General features: G+C 40.6%; 1 protein-coding gene across 6 annotated transcripts in view; it reads right to left on the reverse strand.

Moving 5' to 3' along the window:
* Positions 1 to 1,845: 1,845 nt before the first annotated feature.
* Positions 1,846 to 26,434, reverse strand: part of TNIP3 (TNFAIP3 interacting protein 3) — an 82,422-nt gene continuing 57,833 nt past the window's right edge. For 5 of the 6 annotated variants that reach the window (XM_064149910.1, XM_064149909.1, XM_064149912.1 and 2 more), the window contains 8 exons: positions 25,713 to 25,778; positions 24,295 to 24,426; positions 20,433 to 20,561; positions 17,585 to 17,698; positions 14,533 to 14,658; positions 13,000 to 13,158; positions 9,567 to 9,627; positions 1,846 to 2,682 (listed from right to left, as the gene is read on the reverse strand). In XM_064149910.1, coding sequence (XP_064005980.1) covers positions 2,651 to 2,682; positions 9,567 to 9,627; positions 13,000 to 13,158; positions 14,533 to 14,658; positions 17,585 to 17,698; positions 20,433 to 20,561; positions 24,295 to 24,426; positions 25,713 to 25,778 — 819 coding nt within the window. In that variant the 3' untranslated portion in view covers positions 1,846 to 2,650. The remainder of the gene's footprint in view (positions 2,683 to 9,566; positions 9,628 to 12,999; positions 13,159 to 14,532; positions 14,659 to 17,584; positions 17,699 to 20,432; positions 20,562 to 24,294; positions 24,427 to 25,712; positions 25,779 to 26,434) is intronic. The other variant, XM_064149914.1, reaches the window with a different exon arrangement.

A 26,434-nucleotide genomic window follows, 5' to 3' on the forward strand; every position in this document is an offset into this window, starting at 1 on the left:
CCCAAGCTGCTGTGAGAGAAAGGGAAAACTCCACAGGTGTAGCCCACTACTGCTGTGAGATGTTCAAGTATTCAAATAAGTGTCTGGTCTGATATGAAAAGGAAGTTACTCTGTGTGTTAATTGCTCCTCCTGTATCACACATAGAAATTCCAATATCCCCAAAGTGAGCAACTGCTACAAGGAAAAGAAGGAAAAAAAAAAGGTCTTTCTGTGAAATTGGTCCACTCACCACTGAATCACAAGAAATTCAGAAAAAGATAGACAGAAAGAATCTGATGGAAAATTTGGCAGGTGTTTGGAAAATAAATATGCAACAAAGATGAGGAAATGCCAGAAGCTTCTTTAAAAGGTCAGAGAAAGAACTGGGAGTGCTGATACTTGGTTTTGGCAAAACTTGAGGAAGGAAAAACACCTGTTAAAAGGACTATAGTTAACTTTAACTAAAGTAACTTACCCCCTTCAAACTGCTCTGGGTGACTGCAGAAAACTTATCCTTTGGGAGTGTTTGGGTCCGACTATGCTAATTCAAACAGATGACAGCACCTGCACCAGGGAAACATATATCAGTAAAAGAAAACAAAGAAGAAAGCAATCTGTACAGGCATTTAATGTGCATTTTAAAAGATACAACTTCTGACATATAACACAAGGAATACCTCATGCTGAGCATGATTAGGTTCTGTGTGAATCAAGGTTTGCACTCTTATGCCCAAGCCAGCCAAACATTAAAAGCCTGTGACTAAACAGGGGGGAAAAGATAGCCCTGCAAACTCTTTATTTTCTTGCTGTGAATGGCTCAGGCCAGCTAAAGGTTGCACAAGTTGTCAGCTAATGAGTTAAGCACCACAAATGGAAGGCTCAAACCCTCATGGTTAGTTGGGGGAAACAGCGGCAGTGAATGAAATGGGGGGTTGTTGCCTCCCACACCAACCACACAGAAGCTCGTCTGTTTGGAGAATTCCTGAGCATTTTGAGCACAGGGTGCTGTGCCCACAGCACTGGTCACCTGCTGAGAGCTCACACTGAATTAGGTTACATCATAATTGGATTTTCCAAAGGCAGTACATTAGCATTTTCCATGATCTCACCCTTATTAGCCAAATCACTAATCGGGAGTTGCGGGTTGCATTGTTTGCTAGTTAAACTATCTGCTGCTACAGCATCTGGAAGCAGCTCCAAATTCATGCAGAGATAAAACCCCTACCTAACAGAGACTGGGGAGTTCATTCTGTAGCTAACACTGCAGTCAGACTCCCATCTACAATAGCTGATGCAATGGCAGTTCCTCCCCAGAGCCTGGCTTACTCCCTGCTTTGCTTCTGTTCTTCCCCAGTCTGGATTGTAAGTGTTGTTTCTTTGAACAGTGTGGGCAAAAGCAGCATTGCTGTAAGATGTTAACAGCAAAAAAGTCTTTTCCTGTGAACTGTTCCTTATTGTGTCCAAAATGAAATGCTGAACATGTTTAATTCTGTAAAGGTTATTTTAATACACAGGCTTTGTGTACTGATGGGAATGGAAGTACCTGTTCTAAAAGCAGAAATTACACGTGCAGGGGATCTTCTAACTGATGATTCTGTCTTTGCACAGCTCAAAAAGCAGTTTGTGTGGGAACTCACACTCATGTTAACTGCTTCTGAGCTGCAAGAAAAGCATACAGAACATCTCATGCATCCTTATGGTGCAAAAATCTCAGTTCCTTCTTCCAGGTGGGATCCCAGTAGGTGTCTTGCTGTCCTCTTAATGACCTGAAGGGAAGAGACAATCTTGCAAATAGCTTACCAAGTAATGTTTGCTGAACACTCAGTCATCACAATTTTCTCCAAAATGTCATGGTCTAAGTACAATTTTGTTTAAAAAGCCAGGATTTATTCTCAGCTTAGAGGTTACACGATGATGTTCAGAGCCATTATAAGAATCGCTTGGAAATATAAAGCCATTTTCATTGAGAAGTTAAACCCATTAAATATTTCTACTCCAATGCTTCTGATACAAATAAGAACATGCAGAAAAAATGGTGATGACATTTTTCATATAATTCTGGAGCTAAAATAAAAAAGGAAAGCTGGTCTTGACTCAAAATTGTCAGGTCTCTACCTGGCCTGACATCAGTGGTACCCTGTCTGCAACTACACAAATGTGTTAAACAGTGAGGAAGATTTCATTTCTACCAAACAACCAAGAAAAGTAGTACAGCATTCTAGATGGCATATTGGCAAATCATTCCCTGGAATCAAATAATTAAAAAAAAGGAGTATAATTCTCAGACAAAAAATATCACAACAGCATTGGGCATATAAACTCTCGAATTCAAACCAGATGTGTCTGTCTCTGAATCCCCAGCAAAAGCTGCTGCCTTTCCCATGCGGGTTTTTAATGGATTCTTATAGGCAGCACAAACAGCATCTTCAGAACAAAGGGCAGCAACGCTTCCCAGAGGAGTTTAACTGGATCCTGAGGATCACGAGCTGTATGATCTGCTTTTCTATTGTCCTCACAGGGATTTCACCAGACATAAATAACATGCACTGAAGAGATAAGGAGCTGGGGAGAGGGGGTGGAAAAAAGCAACCAATCTGGAACAAAACAGAATAATGAAGTTGCAAGGCTGGCTTGCAGCCTGTGGTCTACACATCTTCAGGTCACGGACTGTCAGCAATGGGCTCTCTTCTCCGAGGGTGAATCTGCAAGAGTAAAGCAGTAAAAATTGTTTTGCCATTGAGAAATACAACTCACACAATTAATTTCCTTCTGTTTTGTAACCCATGCACCCACACCCCTGGCGTCAGTACTGTTCATCGCCACAGCCTGTAACCAACACAACACAAACTGCACTAAATGTGAAGAAGCAGCAGAAGGTGGGGATATCATACAGTGCAGCAGCAGATTTTCTCTCTGTCTTCACTTTGCTCTAGTCCTGACTGTTGAGACAGAGCAAACAGTAGGGTCTAGTAACACAAAGGCTCCACATAAAATCTCTTCTGAAAAGAAGAGCTGAAGCTGAGCAGTGCTTGTGGGTATACATTAGCAGTAAGTGCACCCAAGGGAGTAAGTATGATAGAGGGCAGAATTAGGTAGTAGTATCTGACAGAGGGAAGTATTAGGTAGTAGTACCTATGTCTAAGTAGGTGCCTGTGGTTGAAGGATCTGTCTGATAGTAACTCATTTGAGCTATGAAAACAAAACAAAATCAAAGAAAGGAAATCTACTACTGCTAGTGTAACACATCCTTCCTTCCTGGAGCCTAAAATGTTCTGGAAGTGCTGGAACACATCACTAGTAGCACACACACAAGTGCACACAGTATTCTGGCTACAAGAGAAACATCAAGAGTGAAATATTTCCAGCAGGGTTTTGAATTTGCCTAGGAGAATTGTTCTGCAGCTGCTACACAGTAACCCCATCGTTCACTTCCAAAGCCACAGTGCTGATGGCATCCAAATGTATACCAAAGAAAACTGGATTCAAAAGGTCTACATTTCTAGCAAGTGGCAGTACCAGGAATCATTGATTTTAGTGACACCTCCTTGAAGGTAAAACTAAAATTCATGTTACATGCTCACAAAAGCCCAGGAGAGCAATTAGCAGACTGGTTCTCTGTGCAAGGTAGACGAATATAGACATTTGTGTATAACAACAAAGATGGGGGAATAAAACAAGAAACGTGCTTCCAAGTTTCATACCAAATGTTGGTATTTATATATAAAAATACAATTTGGGTGGGAAAAGAAAGGAAAAAAAACAGAGAGGAGTTGAATATTCGGACACCTACAGCTGGAACATCCTTCCATTAATTTTGTTCCTTCCCAAACCAGAGTTCCGCTGGCACACACTGAGGTCACCTTGCTTATGTGAAGATAGTTTTTGTTCCAAAGGTTCATGCCTAGCTGGTGTACACCAGCACTGCAGGCACAGTCCGACAGAGGAAAAAGGCAAACATGCTAAAACATGTTCCTAAAACCAAAAAGTGTCTCTCCCCTAAGACAAAAATAAGCAATTCAGAAAGTCTTACAGATCTTTTGCAGTATGAGCAGGCTTCAGAGCGCAGCACAGGGCACATCTACACTTAAAACATACAAAAATCACTTAGGTTAGAAAAGCCTTTTAAGAGTCCACCTGTTAATCTCTCAGCACTTCATCTACACATCTTTTAAATACCTCCAGGGATGATGACTCCACCACATCTCCAGGCAGCCTGTTTCAGAGTTTAACAACCCTTTTGGAGAAGATGTTCTTCCTAATGTCCACTCTAAACCTCTCCTGTACATCTTGAGACTGTTTACTCTTGTTCTACTTGTTACTCGGGAGAAGAGACCAACACACAACCCCTCTCAGGTATTTATAGAGAGCAAGATCTCACCACAGTCTTTTTTGCTCCAGATACACAACAGGTAAAAGAAGATGGACTTTGTATAACAAGAGGTAGCACTTGGCTGCTACTTTAAGCAAATAGCATGAGATGAGTTTCTGTATAGCTTCCTCAGATGACCAGTATGGAACTAAGGATATTTCCAGACAGTACATGGATTCTTCATGGAGTCACCAAAAAAGAGAATGATTTAATAAAAATAGCTACCAAGTCACCCATCACCAGAAGACTACCATCAACACCCACTTTCAGTCAAGTTCCCTTAATGCCTTGATTCTTCCCTATGTTTTGTTCTGAAAGGGAAAGGAGGGGAAAAGAAAAACAAAGGAAAAAGAAGACAGTGTATGTTAAACCATTTCAAACCTAAGGAGTACTGCATGATAAATCTGACAGGCTGCTTCATAGAAATAAAATGAACAAATCACGCAGCTGATCATAGAATCAACCAGGTTGGAAGAGACCTCCAAGATCACCAGTCCAACCTATCACCCAGCCTTATCCAATCAACTAGACCATGGCACTAAGTGCCTCATCCAGGCTTTTCTTGAACACCTCCAGGGACAGCAACTCCATCACCTCCCTGGGCAGCCCATTCCAATGCCAATCACTCTCTCTGTAAAGAACTTCCTCCTAACATCCAGCCTATACCTCCCCCAGCACAACTTGATCCCATTACATATCTTGCTCCTCTTCACATGAGGCTTTCCTGCCTGATAGTCTGACAAACTACAACACATTCTGTGATCTTTAACTCAAGCTGATGTTTACAGGCAAAGCCTTTCTTAAGAAAAGCACATTTTCAGGTTCTGGACTCAAAAACTGAGGGTGTCCTGATGGCTTTTTTGCTACACTGCAGTAGCAGAAATCAGGCTGTATCAGTAGAAATCCCCAAAATAATCACATTTTCATTCCCACAGGGGTGGCAAGCTGCTAATTAAATCTGTCTTGACTAGTTGGGAGCACTGATGATTTCTAATGTAATGTATGCACCAAAGGCAGGCTAATACCAAAGATGTTCAAGGTCTGGGATTTTTTTCCCAGGAAAATTAAGACATCAGTTAATTGACTTTTTTTTTTATGGCTGGTTTTCATTGAAAACCTCCACAAATCCATTTTTCAGTTTTTCATTTCCCCCTCTTTCTCCCTACAGACATTATTATTTTCAGTGGAAAACCACACACTTCTCCCTACTCTTCTTCCAATTAGCTGTAATTATAACAACATTAGCAGCAAAGTAGGTACCTCGAGGGCAGCAATCTGGAAAGCAGCAGAGTGTGGAAGGGAACATGAGATGGTATTATATTATTACTCTGCTCATCTGGGCATCCTTAGGGCTTTGCAAGTTGATTTCTGCTATCCCTAGGTGTGCCAGGACAAGTTGGTGACCAGCTGTGCTTCCCTCTCTCACAAGCCTCCAGAGCTACCTCTTGAAATGAGAGGTAGGTGAAGGGCTACTCCCTGTGGCTGGCATAACTGTATCCAAAATAAAAGTGTACAGGTTAGGTCAGCGAAATTCAGTAATTAAATATGAAGTTCTGAGGGTGTAAGTGGGGTTCTGAAATACCTGCACCAAGAGTCTTTCTGCTAAGAAAACAAATACAGTAAGATTCATTTTGGAAGTGAAAAAGGTAACGCGTGCCAGCAGTTATGGCATACATAAGGGGTTCTTGCTTTCAGCAATAAACCTCTTTTCTAGACAGGGAAATTCTCCAAAAATGAATCTTTTTTCAACTGTCTTTTCAATTTTGCAAAGTTGGAGAAGGAAGGAAGTCAACATCATTTGCCAAATAAAATGACATTAAGTACACTTGCTGGAAATCTTTCTGCCTTGCTCTTCAAACAGAAATAAAGCCACAACAAAATAAACAAAAAAAATCACAACCAAGAACAAAAAGATTGGAATCCAGTTCTTGGAACACTGAGTGAAAGAGCATGGATAAACTTAGGAGCTAATGTCCCTCCAGATGCAGCATTGCTGGTTCAACAAGGCTAAACTGGAAGAATTTAGAATCAGGTTTTCCACACTGCAAAGTACCTGGGGTGGGGGGGAGGAACCAGCCCAGAGCTGGGCAGGAAATGCACTGCTGGTACAGTGAGACAAGTTCTCATCTCATCATCTTCCTCTTCAATCTCCACCTGCCAGCAATCACCTACTTTTCCACAGTGCCCTTCTCTCTTTATTGTGACCTTCGAGGAAAGGCTATTTCATAGCTCTTACCTGAGCAGCTCCCTTTTGCTACACTCTATTCATAAATCTAAACTGTGGATTTCATTTAGATAACTACCATTGTCTTGCTCCTGTGGAACACCTCTTGACCATTCTCATTTTGGAAAGAAAGGCTTAACAGAAAAAAGAACAGAGTTTTCTGGGTTTGGGTGGGTTGTTTATTCTCTCATTTTGCCACTCTGTTCCCCTCATCCTCCCTGTATTCTGATGAAGTTATTTCCAGGCTAAGTAGAAAGAGCTCAAACTAAAAAGTGCCAGATCCAAACCATCACACTACTGGCAAAGTTCAGTGCTGAAAGCAACATTGCTCATCAAATCTGTGCATAACTGATCATCTGCCAACCATCAAAACATAGATCTGTGGGGAAAACAACAGACTGGAGTAGAAACTTTGGAGAATAGGATAAAATAGGACTGATCAAATGTCTGTAGCAGATTTTTTTTCATTAAAAAATATTTCAGTGTTTATCTTGTTTCTGTAGTTCCAGGCAAAGGAGGTGCTTCTCATAGAAAACACAAAGAGAAATTGGGCTTTGCAAAGGCAGTAGTCTTTTAAGATAGACTCCTCTGAACACACAAACAGGGAAAGTGGTGTCAGAAGTCAGAAGAAAATTAAAGATACAGTTACAGAAGAAGCAGAAAAGATGAGACTACAGGTAGTTACAGAAGGACTTGGAGAACCTGAGCCAAATGCAGAGGACCTGAGTGCAAATAACTTCCTCCCTTGCAAAGGAGGAGAGAGAAAGAGGAAAACACAACCTGTATAAAACTGCAGAAAATAAATAAGTTCTCCTTGCTGACAATTTGCCTTTGCAGACCCAACGACGTTGTATAGTTAAAGTTGATGTAGAGACACTCACAAATTTCAAAGTTCTAACATTGTTTGTTTTTTCATAATCTATCATTAGAAAATACCAGTTTCCTGATTCACTTCACTGGTGTTCAGCTCTGAAGTTACCACCTGTGACTTGTATTTTGTAATTGTTCCTCAAGAAAAAATATCCCATGTCAAAGGAAAATCTGTTAAGGAAAACCTAAGAGTTTTCCCTAAAAACATCCATCTACTGGAACAGCATTCCTAGAGGAAACTGTCATGCCTAAATGTTGCTTTACTGCTGTTTTGTTTTTCTGTCATCAAGACCTACCTCAGGAGAGATAAAATTTGTTGGTCAGTTTATCACCTAATGAGGAAAGATGAGAAATGAGACTCATGCTGCTGCACATACTAGCTCACTGAAACCCAGCACTGTAATCAGTGCTGGTACAAAAGAGAACAAAGCAGTTGGAATGCCAAGAATACTTTCACTGCCAAGTTTCTATCTTTGAAACCTTTCTCAAAACACTTAAATGCAGATTTAATACAGGTGACTCTATATAATACATAAAGTCAGGCAAGTGTCTTTTAATTGATAGAAGCTGGACTTCTCTGTGACCGAGGACTAACAAAATCATTTATGTTGTATTGGCCAAGATAAAAAGAGCCCCAAAGCAGACATCCTACACAGTGCTATGATGGGACTCCTTAAGAATTCCTCTTTAGGAAGACTGAAAAAAAAAGGAAGGGAAACATCTCTCAGTATCCTACTTACTGTCCTGCTGGGAAGGAGCTATCTGGATGTTCTGGACAAGTAATGGCAAGACAGAACACATATTTTTAACAAGGGTTCTTTTTACTCTAGCAGGGTAAAAGAAGAACTCTCTTTCTTCAGATCCCTAAATCTACAGCCGTCGACCACAGCTGTGATTGGTGGTTGGACTTGTTTCATCATGGTTATAAACATCCTCCCTGTATTCTCTGGTGCAGTTTATCACTTTGAGTTGAAATGGGAGGAATGACAAAATTAATCTCATGTCTTCTCTTGCAGTCACAGCACTACTTTCCCTACAACCACATCAGAACCCTCCAAACAGTTACCACGTAATTAGAGGGAGCTCATCCTCCCAATTCAGTGAGCTGTATTTCCCACTCTATCCTCTCTTCTGTGCAGATGTGGATGACAATAAACAACAGAACAGTTCCTCTGTAGCCATCTTCTAGATGCTACAAACCAGATTTTGGTGCTGAGCCACTGACATCCCACACAGGACCCACTCCCACCCTGCAATGGCAGGCACATGAAGCACTCTGTTGCAGTGTACACCAGCAAACATTCATCTGAGATGGTATTGCTACAAAAGGGGCATAAGCATGAGAACTGAGAAGAACACAAAACTTTAGGTTTCTAAATTCTCAACCACTTCTGAGAGAAAAGGGGTGGTTTAGGGGAGTTTCTGAAAGATCCAGAGGAGCAGTTGACCCCCAGAACAACATCCCTTCTTCCATGTGGTTTCTGGCATCTGTCTTTTGTGTGGTCTAAACCAACTCCTTTGAAACTCCCAGGAATGTGATATGATTCCAAATCCAGGTATAAATATTAAATTAAATACTCCTCCTGGTTTCCAGAAAGTAGTCTGCACTGACACTTCGACAACTGATTAACTTTGTTCTTTTAGTTTTATTGGTACTTTGAACAAACAAACCACAACAACGAGCATTTTGCCTTTAACGTGAGACAACATCCTGAAGTCTGTACTTTGTTACCAAGACTTCTAAAATCTACCCCATCTTGGCCTTTGGGTTTGGCACATCACTAAAAGTAGTCTTAGCAGGAACAACAGAAGCTCTGAGGACAACTCTGAGGATGTCTTTTCTTTAGGATCATCACTGGGTGTTTAATGAGGCAAATGTGTGATTCTGTTATGTGCAATAGAGTCGTTTTATGAACTGCAATGAAGCTGAAAGTTGTAATGTAGATAGTATTACACTAGCAACCTCACCTGTGTTGCCTATAAATGAGCCTTGGCTCTCTTGAGGCAGAGCTGTCACATAAGCACTCAACAGATAAATAGGGAAGTTTACTCTACATCCCTCAATGGTCCCCATCTGAAAAAAAAGTACATTTAAAATATGGTCTGTACAGCTGTTGTCTTACCATTTGCCTTGTGCTGCACATCTGGCGGAAACTGGTCAGGAACATACCACTGATAGTCTGGCTGCACAGAACAATAAAACATTATTAGAGCAATATGGGCTTCATAGACACTTCAAACAAAAGAACAGTGACATGATAAAACTATAATTGCGCTGTGAAGTATTTTATTAGTCATACAAAAGTAGTTTGCCCCCCCTCCCCCAAAAAACCACTTATATTTAGCTTTACATGTCCACTGATAGAGCCTTTCAGCTAGCTTGCTTTTTTTATGACGTGTGGTTTAGATCCTACGCTAAGAAATATCTGTGTAAACCTTCCTAGATCCCACAAATCAAAAGAAACATTAGCAGAAACAAGTCACATGTTAAAAGAGATAAAGAGTGAAGTGCACCAGAAGATAACCAGCAGGCATCACAGTCTCTGTACTAAAGAACCCCAGAAAAAGCTGGCACATATGGACCTTACAGGTAAAGCTGTTCCAGCCTGAATACCTTAATGTCTGTAACACTTTTAAGTGTGACAGGAATAACCCTTTTATTAAAATTCTCTCCTTTCCTCCCTTCCCCACAGGTTAGCATTAATGTTACTATAACATTGGCTGTTATCAAGTTACTTCTTGCGAAGAGGAAAGTTCTCTTATGTCTTATAACAGAAAGTATTGGAAAAGTTACAAATATGCAGAGGTTTTTGTCTAGGGAAATTCTGGAATAAAGAAAAATTGCATTGTAATTTATACCACACACTGTGGTATATGAGCAGCAAATTACCACCAGGGAAAACAATTTTGGGTCCAGACATTTCAGTTCAGGCTGTATTAAGCTGTCTATCTGGTTCAAGTAGTACACAGAGGCTTGTCGAATTCCAGGCAATAACTGCTTCAGATCAGTTAAACTGGAAAAATAATTCTTGTTTCGCAGATCTCTGACAAGACCTTGAGTCATCCCAAGAAGGTTCTCATACATTTCAACTTGTAGGGAAGAAATATCATAGACTTCTGAAGTAGTTTTGCTCAAATTGAGATGGCAGGATAATGCTGTAGATACAGAGACCAGACTTAACTGTCATGTATGCTGTCGTTCATAGTTACATAGAAATACTCTCATACAGTGTCAGGAAAAAAGGAACTGTCCTATTTTCACTTACATTTTACCACCCACAGAAATTTTATCTAACTCTGTGCTTGTGGCCAAAGGAAATAGGCTTTGACACAAAGCAAGACCCTACTTTGCTTTAAGCACAGGTAGTTTTTCCAGCAATGGCTCAAAATACAGTTAATGACATTGGGTTTTTTTGAGTTCCTGTTGAATTTACTGCCCTCTGACCTACTCTCCTGTTTCATACCTACCTACACTAAGCAAAATTGAGTGAATTTCAAAAAGAGCTGTATTTCATGTCAGACTAAATAAAATGTTTCTACTAACAATGGAAAAGAAATGAAAAAGGGCAAGATATAAGAAGAATTAAAAAAGCAAAAGCGCAGACTAAACACACAGGATTACATATTTTAACTCAGGACACCCATTAAATTCTAACACCTTTCTTCATTGCTAAACAAATTGCTCAGGGAGGTATCAAAAGCTCAGAGCAGCAATGCTACACTCACACAGACAAAGAATTTCAAAGAAAACTCAGAATGAAACTGGGAGTTTCAAAGCAACCACTCAAAATGACCCCAGCACTCCAGCAGGAATGGCAAAGTTGTAAACTCAGTGATCCCTTGCAGAATTAGAAACCCAGATGATGAAAGTTCAGGGAGAAGAGCCAAAATAATCTGGGACAGTGTCCAAATTGCAGTGAAAAACATTCTGCAATACTTACAACTCTGATAAATAGGCAGATAAGCACACTCCCAAAGCACAGAAACTAATTGTTTGACCACAGCTTTTCCATTGGATTTCTAGTCTGAAAGCCTTATACGTGTTTTGCAAACAATTCAGCTATAATTCCTGAAATAATGAGCATCTTTCCACGTGTGACAGCTTTATAGCCAGAAACACATACTGGGTATTTGGAATGACATTCGCCATGTGTAAATGCGTTCTCACTTGATTTGAACAAGCATAACCCACTCAGATAACCCACAGCACTTCCACAACATCCTTCTTTGAAGCAGTATTTGCTTTGAAATGGATAACTCCCCCTCACATAACCTGCTCTAATGCAAAGTTATTCTTCTTCTTCATGCTGAGGAAGACAGCCCCTGCTGTGTGCCAGGGAAAAAAACAACAAATTTCTGTATGAGCCACACTTGGATATAACTTCCACTTCTGCTGATTTATTTCATTTATTTATTTGCAACACACAGGCTTGCTTGGGAAAATTGCAATTCTGAACCACTCATAGCCAGAGTGTCTCACCCTCAGTAGAACCCTATTCCTCATGTAATCCACTTGCACAGCAGCATACCAGAGGGGCGATACGACGAGGTATAAGTGGCAGCATCTGGGATTTTGCCCTTATACTTGAACAGCAACACTGTGAGTCCTGATGCTAGTTTGTGTGCCTGCCTCAGCAAATATCCAGGGAATCTGGGACTGCGCAGTCCAGCTGCAGTAGTATTGCCTGACAGCAAGATGGTTATGTTACCTATGAATACAGAGGCTGAGCAAAAAGCATTTTCCAAAGGGCCTGAGAAAGAAATACCCAGAACAAGACACGGAAATAAGACATATTAGGCAACAAATTGTCTTAGAACAGAGAGAAGAGACCAGAGTGATGCTGACCCTTGTTGCAGTCACATTTTTGTCACTACCATTTATCTTGAATGCCCAGAAATGAGCTCCTGAGAGCAAATCTACAGTTACAAATTGCAGTAACTATATAGCTAGACAGGGCTTTGAACGTGTGTTGTCGAAGTAAATTAATCTATGAAATAAGCAAGAGTCCAATCACCCAGCCTTATTTCTTTACTGAAGGGATGCCACCACTGTCATTGAAAGCAAATGTATAATAAACTTCTTTTTCTTCTTAGTTGTACTGTAGATAAATATTATTTGCCAAAGTAAATTTAAAATATATAAAAATAGACACTTTAGCATAACTCATCAAACACCTATTTAAATTGCTGCAATTTTTCCTCTTTGTGCACAGATTTCTGTTAGTTATGCATTAATATGCACATGGCAGCACTCTGTGCAACTGGGTATCAAAGATATTGGAACAGCAAAGAAGAACAGAACATAACTATTGAGAAAATCAGCACTTTGGGATAGACAGCAAGGGAAAGAGACCATACAGAGATCTCCAAGCTGTTCCAGACCTAGGGTTAATTCCAAACCCAGTACAAAATCTTGATCTAGAACTGGCAACAAACTGGGAAACAACAGAGCCAGTTGCTGCTAAGGATGGCCCAGAATCAGCAGCACATATTCTCCTGTGTGATGCCCTGCGAATGTTAATACCCCTGTGAAACGAGAGATGGTGGGAACCTTACCGAGTGCTGTTGGTGCTCGTGAGTCCTGCAAGACACTGGATGCGCTCGAGGATCTTGATAGTGAAGAACCAAGCCACAATTCCCATGATTAGCACATGGTGAGATGCACAGGGAAGGTGGGTAGCTGGGCCTCTCAGGCTGCAACGAGAGATCTTTGGTCTGTCAGAAAACAAGCAAAGCAAGAACTACATTAACAGTGGGGTACAATGACCAACTGAATATTCACATATGAATTCACTGGCAAAAAGCCATGGGGAAGAAATCCTCCTCTCTCAGCATAGGTCACAATGCTGCTTGTTCAAGCCCCTTCAAATTGTTTATGATTTTAAAGATATTTAAGAAAGCTGACTTGTGCTCTTTACACTCATGGCAGTGAGAAGTTCTCACTCTGTCCATTGAGCAATTGGGATTGTGCAAGTGTAGTATTTTACAATTTCTAGATGGTGCAAAAATATATAGGAGGAAGGTACTCTGAGTACTCTGTCTTCTGCAAATACATTGCTTTACCTTACTGAACCACCCAGGATGAAGCTGGTGGGTGAGGGAAGTACACCACACAGATATTGCATGCAATGCTGGAGACTTGTCCAAGGTATTTGGGATGCAAATCATGGCATTCACTCCCGCTGGCATTGCTTAAAATGCTTCCAAGTACCCATAAAAGTACTGACTCGTTTGGGACCTTACTGCAGCAACATCACCCAGGACTCCCAATATGTTCCCTACTCCTGCTGAAGTCAAGGGGTGAGAGGTGCTTAACATCACCTTGCCTCTGCTACTACTCTAAGACTCTATAGTATCGATGCATGGCTTGGGTGAGAATAAGCCAATACTGAAGTTTCTGTTTCACAACAAGGTTGGGGAGGGCAATAAATCATCACAGGACATTTTGGCAGTCAGCTATTCTTCTAAGATATTGCAAAATTTTGTCAAGGCAGGAAACCTCAAAATTTCATCATTTTAAAATGAGGATTGAGAAAGCTCAGAGTTTTGTGTGCCATGATTTTACTATGGCTTCCTGAATGTCCGTGACCAGAATACTGACACTACTGTCAAGAGATAAAAGGGTGTTGCAACAAAAAATTATTGCAGGGGCTGCTCAGCTAATTTGGATGGAGACAGTTTGTTTCCTCAGTGATACTAACAGAGCTCTGTAATTTCATTGCAGAGGTCAGGATCAATTACAGAATCTTTTTATTTCAAAAGTTGGTTTGATGTTACAAGTCTTACATCGAGTGCCAGTGAAACAATCAGCAGTCCTCTGATTTTGGTTCTCCCCTGTTCCATTTTAAGATACGTTTGAAGAGTTTTTGCAACAAATACTCCTTTCATCTACTTAATTTGGAAGTCACCTCAAATCATTTCTCATCTTCTTGCTGCATTACTTCAGAATGATTTCATCCCAGGTGGTGACCCTATATAAAATTCCATGTCAATTAATGGAAGCCAGAAAGCCTTGGGTTGTGTGGAAAGTGGGAAAATAAAAATAAAATACACATGTGCTGGCAGTGGTAACTTTATTTTGACTCATACCTGAGAGTTTAGTTTATTCAGTTGAGACTGTAATCTCTTGTTAATGTTCTGCAATGCTTCTTTCTCCTCATTAAGTCTTTCTCTATCAGACCTCTCCTTTCTGAAATCTTCTTCATATATTTGTACCTGCAACCATTACGACCAAATATGTCAATTTCAGCAGAGCCTCAGTGGAAGTTTTCATCCACTTTGTTGTTTTTAAACACTGGCCAAGCAGTGGGGTACTTTCCAAAGGGCTCCCTCCCCTTAGAATCCTGCAACCAAAAGTTCCCCTCATTGTTTTCATGGCCAATACCAAATGACAAGCAATGGCTGCTCTCCAGTGGCGCTGGTCAGTCAAAACAGTACACAGCTGCAGAATTCAAAGACACTTATAGCTTAAAAGTGTGACTGGCAGAGATCAGTTTTAAATGTTACAAGTAAGATAGCAAATACTAAAGACATTGATCATTTCAAGGGATAAACAGTAGCAGAAAAAACATTTTTCTAACATTTTTCAAGGTTTCAGTTATTACAGCATTATAAAACCACAGAATGGCTTAGGTTGGAAGAGTTAACTCTGCCCTGTATCTCAGAGGCAGGCAGTCACAATTTTCATGGAGATGCTGCCACAGCACAAAAACCTGATTTCTTGCACAGTTGGGCAGAACATTATCACCTTCTCTACCCTAATGATGAGCCACTATCATCAAATAACATCCTACCTTTTCATAGCCTCCTGAATGTCAATGGCCTTGAGCCTGCATCACTTTTTCACAGCTGTCTGCAGCTTTACCTTACCCACTGCACTATCAGTATTTAGAGCTGTAGTCACATATTAATGACCAGAAGACCTGAACTCATCACGACTGTCAAAGAATTTAGACCTTGGCTGTAACCACTGAGGAAAAAAAAACAAAACTGTATGAGAAGGTTGTGCCCTAGATATAGAAAATCTGTCTGGAAAGAAAATAATTGGCCCATGTGCCTTTTGTCTGCAGTACAGGACTTGTCGTTCATCCCCCAAAAATGCCACAGTGTAGAATCCAAGTGGGATGTTATGTACACAATTCAAACTGGACATAGAGAGGTTTGACATTATTCCCAGCAGCTCAGATGCCTTTCAAATACTGAAGGATGCAATGGTTTAGATCTTTTTCCATCACCGGGAATCATACTGCATCATTCCATTAAAAAATATCTGACCCCAGGCACAGGCAGTGAGCACATGGATTCAGAAGCAAAATGACATGAATTGGTGGTAAGCTGACTGGTTTAGTTCTTCAGCTAATGGGCTAGTATTCACCTGGTAAGACACTGGAGGTTGGTATCACTTCTACTGACAAATAACAGCAAAAAGGGTCTTGGAGTGGGAATCACCACCAGAACTTCCAAAAGTCCTTTTATGGTCTCTTGGCTGGTCACTAAAGCCTGCTGACAGTCTGTTTCCAAAGGACCTGCTATGGCTCTTACCCTGCCTGTTGTACAGATCCAGTTTTCTTTTTGCAGGCAGCATCACTATGACTGCACAAGAGGGCTAACATAATGTTAGTCTCGGTGAAAGAAAAGCAAACACGAGGCTCAACAGAATATTTTCACAACTTGCCTGTTGCAGCTAATCTCTGCAAGGTTTTTTTCAGAGCTGATGGTCACTCACTAGATATAACCCCCTTCCTGAACAACACTGTGTAACAGGAACAAAGGCTTTGTGTGGCCTTGTGGGGACTTGGCTTCACAGCATCTGCTTGGAGGAGCCATGCACACCCCTGATCCTCCAAAGCAGAGGCAAAGTTGTCACACAAATCTAGATCTCTTGTACCCCTGTCCATCTACACTCTTCTCAGTATCCCTATCCATCTACACTCCTCTCTCCTCAGTATTTCCTCTTTTCATCTGTCCTGATTGTCACTCTGCTGTCCCACCTCCCACTCACTCCTCAGCTGTATGATCTGCCGAAGCTGCAAGGGAGCCACTTTGTCACAGTTTTGCCATATATTCTATTGCCCTGAGAGAGGGGGGACCCTCTCGGGGGATGAATCCCTTCATCTCTTCTGTCATGGTCAGCGATGGGCTGATGACAGACAAGCTTTGGTGAAACCCTGTCATCTCACTGTTTGTCCAAAGAGTCCCTCCTCCACACAGTTAGAGCCTCCTGCTCCATTTTGTGCAGAAGGAAGTCTGGACTCATTGTACTGATTTATACAACTAGAAAAAGACATTCATAAAATGGATACCCCAAGAGAATTCTGGAAAAAATTGGTTTACTCTATTTTATTGTGTAGAATGAAATAACTCATTACTGTACACTCAAGTGCAGGATTTTGTTCTCCAGCATGTGGCAAGCATTACATTAGAGAGCAAAATCTGGCTCTGCTGTCAAACGTGACAGAAACAAGTATTTTATTCCCACTGAATAAAATTCCCATTCTGATCACATCCACTTGTGTGTCAATAATGTTAACCACAACCCTGTCCTAAAATGTGGAACTATCTGAAAAGTATCACGCTTTTGAGGAGATTCCTTTGTATGCAAAGAAAGAGAGCACAAAGCACTCAAATAGCTGAGAACAAAAATAAATATATAAATAGATTCACTGTAGCAACTGGTATGCAAGTTATGGATGCAAAGGTTTTGCCTCACACTTTGAAAAACTGCAGTGCCAACCCTCTAGTTCTCCAAGACTAAGATTCTTAGAGAACTCTCTGAACTTCCAATTACTAAGTAAAAAAGATGCAAAGACACAATCAGTAACTCGTTAAGTTTAGCGTTTCCTCTGGACAGAATTCAGCCCCTAGCAGAGAGCTGTCAGGATGTCTCAAAAACTGAGGAGAGCCATTCTGATGCTTCAAGTCCCACACCAAGCCTTGCTTCAGTTTTTTGCAAGCACTCAGTTTCACTCTGTGGACACTGCTGTGATGACAGCATCTTGGGAAACACCATCTGAATGGGCTACAGCTAAACTGCTTCCCTTCAAAACCTCCGCATACCAAATCTACAAGGCACAATTCTTGGGCGAGAGACCAAATTTATGTTGTATGAAAGCCATTTGGGATTATTCCTAGCTGTTCTTACCTGCTGTCTAAGAACTTCAACTTGGGTTCTCATGTCCTCAAGGCTGTTCCTGTCAGCCTTCTCCAGAGTACCAAGAGCAGGCACCTGCTGCTTTTTCAGTGCATCCAAAAGGGCCTACAACATCAAACAGCAGAATTACTAAAGAGAGATTGACCACAAGGAAAAAAAAACCTACACTTTTAAACTATTAGAATGTTTGCTCTCTGACTAAACAGCTTAGAGTAAGTCACAGACTTGTGCTGGTTTTCCTTTCATTTGCAGTTGCTTCAACTATACACACTGGATACAAACCCCATGAAGAACAGAAATACACAATTAGGTTCACAATTTCAAAGTGCCTACACTTCATCCAAAAATTCGAGTCAGTGTCATTTAGGGGACTCTGCTTTTAATTTATAACTATACCCAGCATTTACCTATGGAAATCATAGCTGTAAATCTAACTCATAAAATAACACCATTTCCAGTTAGAATTTGGGAAAATAAAGACAGGTGTCTGAACTTAGACAAGGCAAAAAACAAGCAAACAAAGCCAAGCAAACAAAAATGCCAAGAACATAAAAACAACATACAAAGTTGGCCTAAAGCTGCTACTACAATAAAGTCCGAGCAAAACATTTTTTGCAGTAAGAACACAAAGTTCTTCAACTGAAAGTAAAGTAAATGCTCCGGTTGAGGAGAATTTATGTAGGCTCTATAGGTTGTCACTAGAGGGAGTTCTGAATACACACATCACACTGGTAATGCTCTTACTCCTATTTTTCAACCAATTTCTGCCACAGTTCTTTGCAGATTTCGTTAATTTTTACCAGTATTATTAAGCTCTCCCTTTAACTGCAGTAATTCTTAAGTCATTCTTACCCCTCTTTGTCTCTAACAACATTGTTTTGTCTTGGATTTTTTACAAATAATCTGACTTTTTCAACATCAAAACTGTAACTTCATGATTGAAAAATTACTACCTTGGTTTCCAAATCAACAAACAGGGTAAGTGGTCTGGTCCATGCACCTAGAAACCTCTTAATCTAACCTTGAGAGCATGTTAGGTTTGCAAGGAAGCTTTGAACAGATTGCCTTCTATATATGAGAAATGGGATGAAGTAAAGCACTCTTCAACCTGGTATCTTTCATAAACCCTAGATTTTTTTATCAGAGGAAACACACTTATCAGTGTACACTTATTAGTCTATGTTTAAATAACAACTGAGCAACAAAGTTAGGACATAAGTCAGAAATTTGTCTTGAACTACATCATGGAGAAGGGAACAGCCACAGAAAAGCCAATAATCTTGAAATACAGCATTGCAAACTCTTATGGTATTGCAACATCACTTTCACACTGCAGACATCAAAGTAAGACCAGATCAGACTTGCTTTGTTTAAGATTAAAAAAAACATAGCTATTGATAGGCACAGTTGTATTTGAAAAGACCAACGGAGCTGGTTCAGCTTAGCTAAACTATCCTCTAGTGAAAATACAATTGCTCTCTGTAGCTATAGGGAAAGAGCAAATGCCCCCAAGAGCAATCACTGGATTAAAGGTGTGCTTCACAGAGGGAGCATATCTGCTGCACACAAGGAGTGAGGCAGAGCTGTTTGACACTACTACCAAACTAATGTGTATCATCTGGACAGAATAAATTCAGCCCAACTGAAACAGATGAAAGCATCTAATGAAATCAGGATTATAGTTGCACAACAGCTTTCCAAGTTTAAGTATTTTTAAAGAAAAAATTATTTGATTTCAGAGAATTTGAAAGAATTTCAAGTCACTGAACCTCCAATAGAAGAGAACTACACTTAAAAGGACACAGAAGGTCCCTTCCACTCTTACAGCATTCATGACTTGAGATTTGAAGGATGCAAGTACACAGAAAATCAGTAAATCACTCCTAGAAAAGTATGTTACATGAAATTGATGTGTCATTTAAAAGAACAGTCTATTGACCCATCTATCATAGTTCACAACAAAATAAAACATTGAAGTAAGTCACTTTACAAAGAAGACCTTGAATGAAACACACACCAAAGCTTTGAGCACATCCTGTGAATGCCTTTCAAAAAGAACTAGAGGTGATACGTTCTGCCAAATCCTTTCATATGGCAACATTACTTTTTTCACCCTGACTTTTGGACACCATGGCTTGTGCAGCAGTTCAAGTTACACAGTAATGGTGTACTGCAGTGCATTTCCTCAGGAAGTGTTCGTGGTTCACCATGACATACAAAATTGTTAGAAAACACCCACTGCTTTATGTGATCTTTTGATTTAACAAAGTTACATTTATGGCTTTCCTTCAGTTAAAAAAAACCAACCCATTTAGCTATTTTTTGGCAATCTCCCCAAGGAGACATATACACATAATATCTAGGTACTTTATGTGTATAAATAGTAAGAGAGCAGCATGTCTTGTGAGAGAAGCCATTAGTCTCAAACTCAGGATATATGTAAAACAACAGGTTTCAAACTATCTGCTTGGTTTTTTTTATCACAGTATTCCACTGGATGCATATGAAACCATCTTCATGCCACTTCCCTCTTGTACTATGAGGGAGAATGTAGACAGAGGTTAGATAAGACATACAGAGGGGTTTCACAAGAGAGAAGCCAAAATTTCTCCTAGCTTTTCTCTCTGCAATGCAACTCCACTACTTGCCAAGAACAGCATGCACAGCAGAAGTCAGTTCTAGCTTGCTCCTCCAGCTCCCAGATGGAGATCATCAGTTTGCTACTATAAACAGGTTGTTCACTCAGGATATCTGGGCACCTGATAGTGTCACTGCTTGATAACAAAGACTTCAGAATTAAAAGAAGAGGTCTTGGTCAGTGGCTGACTCTTGTTCATACCTTATTGAGACGACTTATTTCACACTCATAGTGTTCCTTCTTTCTGACCATTGATGCATTCTGCTGCTTCAGGAGCTTGTTCTCTTCTTTTATTTCAAGGAAAGCTTCACTAAAGACCTTGGTTTCTTTCTGGGATGCAAAAATACAGAGAGATGCTGCTGAAATGCAGATGGAACCATTTCTCAAGAACAATTGGCATAGTATCTTCTGTCTGGCAGATGTGCTGCATTTTTGTTGTTCCAAGCACATCTGGGAAGGGAGGCAGCAGGAAGGTGGATGGTTAGTTAAACCCAGATCTAATAAAATCTGTGGAAATCGTTTTGACCACTCACCACAAGATGAGACAGAGACAAAACACCAGACTAAATCTTTACTCTGTACAGATGCAGTTGCACAAAGGCATGAGAAAATTGGCAGAACAACCAGATTAGTACCCTACAGGTAATTATTTCAAATCCCTCTTAAGTACGCATAGCAAAAGGCCAGGACTAAAGCTGGTGGATTCCCAGACATTCCCAGTGGTATACAACTTTAAAGACGAAGCCACATCTCAGTGGTTTGAGGGATTCTTCCACTTAGTGAGAGACTGAGGTAGATCTCAGCCTGATCAAGATTTACCAAGCTATCAGCCAAAGCTTAAAAAACTATTTCCTTAACCCATCACAACTGTCACTGACTTAAGCTTGACCCAAACTAGCACATATGCCTACACTGTTGCCACCCCAGTAAACTAGCAGGAAGATGTCCCTATTTGCAAGAGGATTTACACATTGATCTTTCAAGACAGTATTTGAAGAATTATCAGGGCAGACTTGTCAAACTTCAAGATTCTCTTCTGCTGTCACTTTCAGTACAGCTGATTTCCATGTATAGCAACAGAAGCTAAGCACCAAATCAGACCCTGAAGCAAATGGCACTGTTTAATCCTCGCTAACATTCCTTGTGAGCCCACTTTTGCCAGGCTGTCTTAAACCAAAGTTGCTTAGATACAAGGAACAGAATGGCTTGTTCGGGAAAACAAAAAAGAAACTATTATAGATATTACTCTGCAGCTGCTTTAAGTGATCAAAAGTGAGATCCAACAATCACAGGACACTATATGAATGTTTGTGGGGGTTTTCTGTGCAACAGGCATACCTGTGGACAGACAGCTACTGGGCATTTCGTGTTTGGGCACCACTGTACTAACTGATCCAGTGAAAACGTATTCCTGAGAAACAGTTTCTTACACGTGACATCATTTCTTTTTCTCCTGTTCCAAGCTAGTTGAAACATTTCATTTTATCTCAAAACTGGGCAAGATCAGCAGGGTATCTGCATTAAGCACAGGAATTCAGCCAGGAGCTATGGGCAAGCTGGTGTGTACATGTGTGTTTTAAGATATTAAAGAAAACCCAAACAAAACACTAAAATCTAAATAAGCTTTTAGACATATTCTTATTTCTCTTCACCTTTGCCATCTCCTTTTCCTAGCTCCTAGCACATACTCTCCCTGGAGGCTGACACCTTTGGGAACAAAGTGATTTATAACTAAAGATTTCCAGTTCATTCAGGTTTTTGAACCATCTGACTTCTTGCATCTATTGGCTTTTATTCAAGATTGAATCTTGGGTCTTATGGCACCTAGACTTGCCAGATTGGTCTGCTTCTTATCTGTGGGTACACAGTTATGGCCAGAGAGAATAAAAAATAATTTAAATCTCAAAAGCACTGCATTTTCCTCTGCAGGACATAGAGGACATGGGGACAGAGAAAGTTCACAGTATTATTCTGTAAGATCCATACTTCCAGGTGCATGAAAAATAACATATCTCTTGGACAACAGCAGCATGTGAGCTGTCTCAGATTGTTTGGAGCTGCTGCTTTTCCTGAATGGCTCAGCAAAGCACCCAGAGAACTGCCACTCTGAGTAAACATTTTGAGAAGGTACTGTAATGCTGCTGGACTAGATAAGCAATGAGGGAACAAACATTTTATTGCTTTGCTCTAGCAGTTGGCCTGTACAGCCCATCCCAGCTCTGTGGCTACAGGGCTGCAAGTAAAGCATTTACAAAAAAGAAAGAGCTGCTAACTTTCAAGAAAAGAAACACACACACACACGCACACACACACACACACACACACACACACACACACATATATATAAAACCAAACACAAGTATAAAGAATGTTAGTTGCTGAAAAAAAAAACTCCAACAAAGGTAAAGCCATAAAAAATTAATCTTGGTGTATCTGACAACTTGGGCCTCTTCCACATCTACTAAACTTTAATGCAGCAAGTCTGCTCATGTGCTTTCAGGCTGAACATATCTTTATGCACTCTTCTGAATCATCCCCTGGCACTTTTTCATCCAGCCCATGAGTAGGCTAACGACAACCTCAGCTGGCACAGCTGCTGGTGTGGGTGTTACAACCCCTGCACTCATTTTAACATCTCTGCTTTTAGCAGTGATCTCTGCCAAGGTGTAGATTTCCTACATCCCTACATGACATCCAAAAACTAAAGAAATTCAGAGTAAATACAATTGCTTACTGTCTGCATACACAATGTGCAAAGAAATTGCTGCTTTAAGGCTGAAGGTCCATGCAGGTTAACCTATGCTTATCAGAGATTTTTGGTTTATAATGTCATGTAGTTCATTATTCACATATGTGTGAATACATTCACATATGTAGTAAAAAAAACTGGGAGAGTATACTGCTCACCTTACCTTCTCAAAGAAGCTAGAGCTGTTCTCCCACAGCTACCATGGTTCAAAGAACAGGCAGTTAAAACCTTAGTAATATGAGCAGGAAGATGAATTGCCTCATGTTGAATCCAAGCTTGGAGCAAATACAGGCAGTGATTCAGCAAGTACATAATGACAAACTCTATTTTGAAGCCTGTAAGAGGTCCTATTGGCTGGAAATGAGGCACACGTTTATCTATGACCATATCAAGTTCAATAAGCAAGATGAAGACAGAAGCTAAGAGTGGTGTGTTTCTTCTCCTGCAGCACCTAGCTTACATATTACTTGAGCCTAGAAGTCATGTGATTGATGCTTGTTTTCAGGTTTGTTCCATATTATCAAGCCTACTGAGAAGCCAAAATTCAGACAGAAAGTCTTATAAGAGTTTAAGAAGTGTGTGACACCATGAAGCAGAATTAGAATAGGAAGCACCTCTCTGTGGGGCTTGGAAAATAGAGCACAAAGTTTTGTGTGGACATTGCACCAATCACTCAGGCTGGTGGTTTACTTGATGTGAATGCCTACACAAGAGCCAGCACCTAATGAGTTGTGAGAGATGCACTCAATCCCTCTGAGGGTGCAGTGAACACCACTCTGTAGCAGCTGGTTGGCTCAGGCACTTTCAGCTTGCAGTGCATCAACATCACCAATACTTATAGGGAGCTGAGTCAGCCAGCACACATATAGAAGCCTATATCGTTGAGACCAAAATGTGACTGTCTGGAGATGAACTCATTCCTTCAAGTATTTATTACCAAGCATTTCATATAGCACATGCAATGATGTTCCTATTCCATTTGAAATCACTGTAGCATTTTCATCCACAAAGAAGTTCACCTCAAAATGAGCAAGGAAATCTCTGCAGCATTCATATCAGTCTGCTCTTTACTCCTACACATACACAAATGGTGTGCTCTCTGCCAGTATCTACTGAAATGGCTCTAGACATAGTTCTCTGATCAGACAAAAGATCAGACACTGCCCTAAGCATCATAAAAATAGCACTCAACACTACAATCTCATCTCACACTGTATGACCACCCATGCTGTCTACTCAAGAGGAGAGAAACAAGAAAGGCAAGAGAGTGTTCAGCACTGAGCACGAACAGGGTAACGGAGTGCACCCTCCTACCGTTTCCTGCAACGGCCTCTCTCTGCCCAGTGCCTGCAGCCTCCCATCTTCTGCATGCTGTCGGTGTCTCTCTTCCTCCAGCTCACCCACTCTCCTCTCTGACGTGTCCAGTTTTGCTTTCATTTCTGCCAACTGAAAAGCAAGTGACAGACAATGGTGGCTGACTGGGGATCCTGAAAGGCACTGCACCTTGAAGGTGCCTTCAAATCCTTTCAGCTCTCAGAAGATCAGTGTCAAAGGGTGGATCTGGTGTGTGTTAAGTACCCAGCCACTAATATTCCCCTTCACACCTCTAAAATGCACTGCTGTGTCTTAATGGTTCTGGGCAAATTCTCTGTTAGTGTTAACCCAGTTATGTCTTGCACTGTTTTGCTGCCACAGAACAACTATCAAGGGTCTGTCTCCCCAGATGAATATTCAATATTCTTTTTTTTTTTTCTCCTTGGAGCAATTTGGACTCTCTGTCCAGTGGTGCACATCCAAATGATCTCACCACAGAATGGAGAGAATGAAAAAAGCAAATGGGGGAAATGAAAAAAAAAATCAACAAAAAGTGATCACAGAAATGGTCCAGATTTCAATAATGCTTACTGAAATACATTAGAGAAAATTCTCTTGACGAGGACACGAGGTCACTCTGCAAACTTCCTTTTCATAGAAGGAAAAAGGAGATAAGAAGTGTCAGACAAAGAACTAATATAGGGTTTAGAATACCAAGCAAAACTTGTAAGAAGCTAGCTTCAGTAGGCAGCTGATTATGACATCCATGGCAAAGATGTCAAGCAGCTGGCAACAAGGTATGAAAGCTGTGCTAATGGGATCTTGACCAAAAAAGGAAATAAAATGTATTTACTTACAAAATTGTTATTTTTTTAATAAAGAGCTTTGGTACAGAGCAATTTCTCAGAGGTAAAACAGGCTCTCTGCTTATGTAAGGCAGCATTCACAGAGGATCTGTCTGAGAGCTCCCCCACTGTAAGGAGCGTCAGTGAGTTTCCAGGCTTCACCAGCCAGCCACAAGGGATGGTACAAGACCCAGTAGCTATGTGATGATGCAGATCAGTGGCTGGGCACACCAGGCACTGCGAGCTAATTTTCTGCTAATTGTTCTCTGAAATATGAGCAATTTTTCTTGCCATATGGAGGACATGAAGATCCCTGCTGCCATGTCTACCCGGCTCCCTACTGTTTCAAAGATGCCCTGTTTCTCTTGTTATTTTGTCCTACTGAAAACTGTACATGTGTTAGCTCCACTTTCATATGATGAAGCTTTTTTAATATGTGAGTTAAAGACAAAGCAAACATGATGACTTTCCTCCTGGATATTTACTGTAGCTGTGACTGGTTGGTATTTAAGCACAGACTTAATCATCAGCATGGGGCACACAGATTCCACTAGAAATACTAAACATTGTTACCTGTTTTTCATAGAGCTGTTTCATACTCCTAAATTGATGATCCCATTGCTTGTTCACCTCCAGAAGCTGGAATTACCAGGAAGTCACAGTAAATAACCCTTATTTCAACATTGTCAATAAAGAAAAATATAGACTGACATTCTAAATCTCCAGCTGAGTGCTCACAACCTCCTCATTATCTGGCCAGTTCATTTCAGAAAAGGCAATGTCAAGATTTGGCGAGCTTTACAGCCCTTCTGCCAATGCTTTGACATTTCAGTTGAAGTACACAAACATTCAGGAAGTAACATTTAGGAAACATGCAAATACACAATAAGCTACAGGTGAATCATCTGCAATGCTGTACAAATCCCAAGCTACATCTCCTAAACAGCCAAGAACTTTCTTGTTGGTTTGCTCTAAGTTACAGAAACATATTTTCAATTAGGTCTCTGACTCCTAGAAAGTGAATTGAAGACTCCTATTGACTGCAGTTACTACTGCATGCAAAGCAAAACTCTCTTGCCTTTCTGCTAAACCCAGCAAGCATACACATGCAAGATGGGAGGATCATCTTAACACCATGCATGTAGTAGTAGGAGTGAAGTTAGTGTGTGTGTATTTTTATTGAAAAATATGTCCTTTTGAAGCATTTTACTTTGTAAGGTCAATCTTTAGGATGCTCAGCAAAAGAATGGCTTCCAGTTTGCTCCTAACTAGGACCAAGACACCACTGGCTACTA

The sequence above is a fragment of the Pogoniulus pusillus genome, chromosome 10, assembly GCF_015220805.1.
Source record: "Pogoniulus pusillus isolate bPogPus1 chromosome 10, bPogPus1.pri, whole genome shotgun sequence".
NCBI classification, from domain to species: Eukaryota; Metazoa; Chordata; class Aves; order Piciformes; family Lybiidae; genus Pogoniulus; species Pogoniulus pusillus.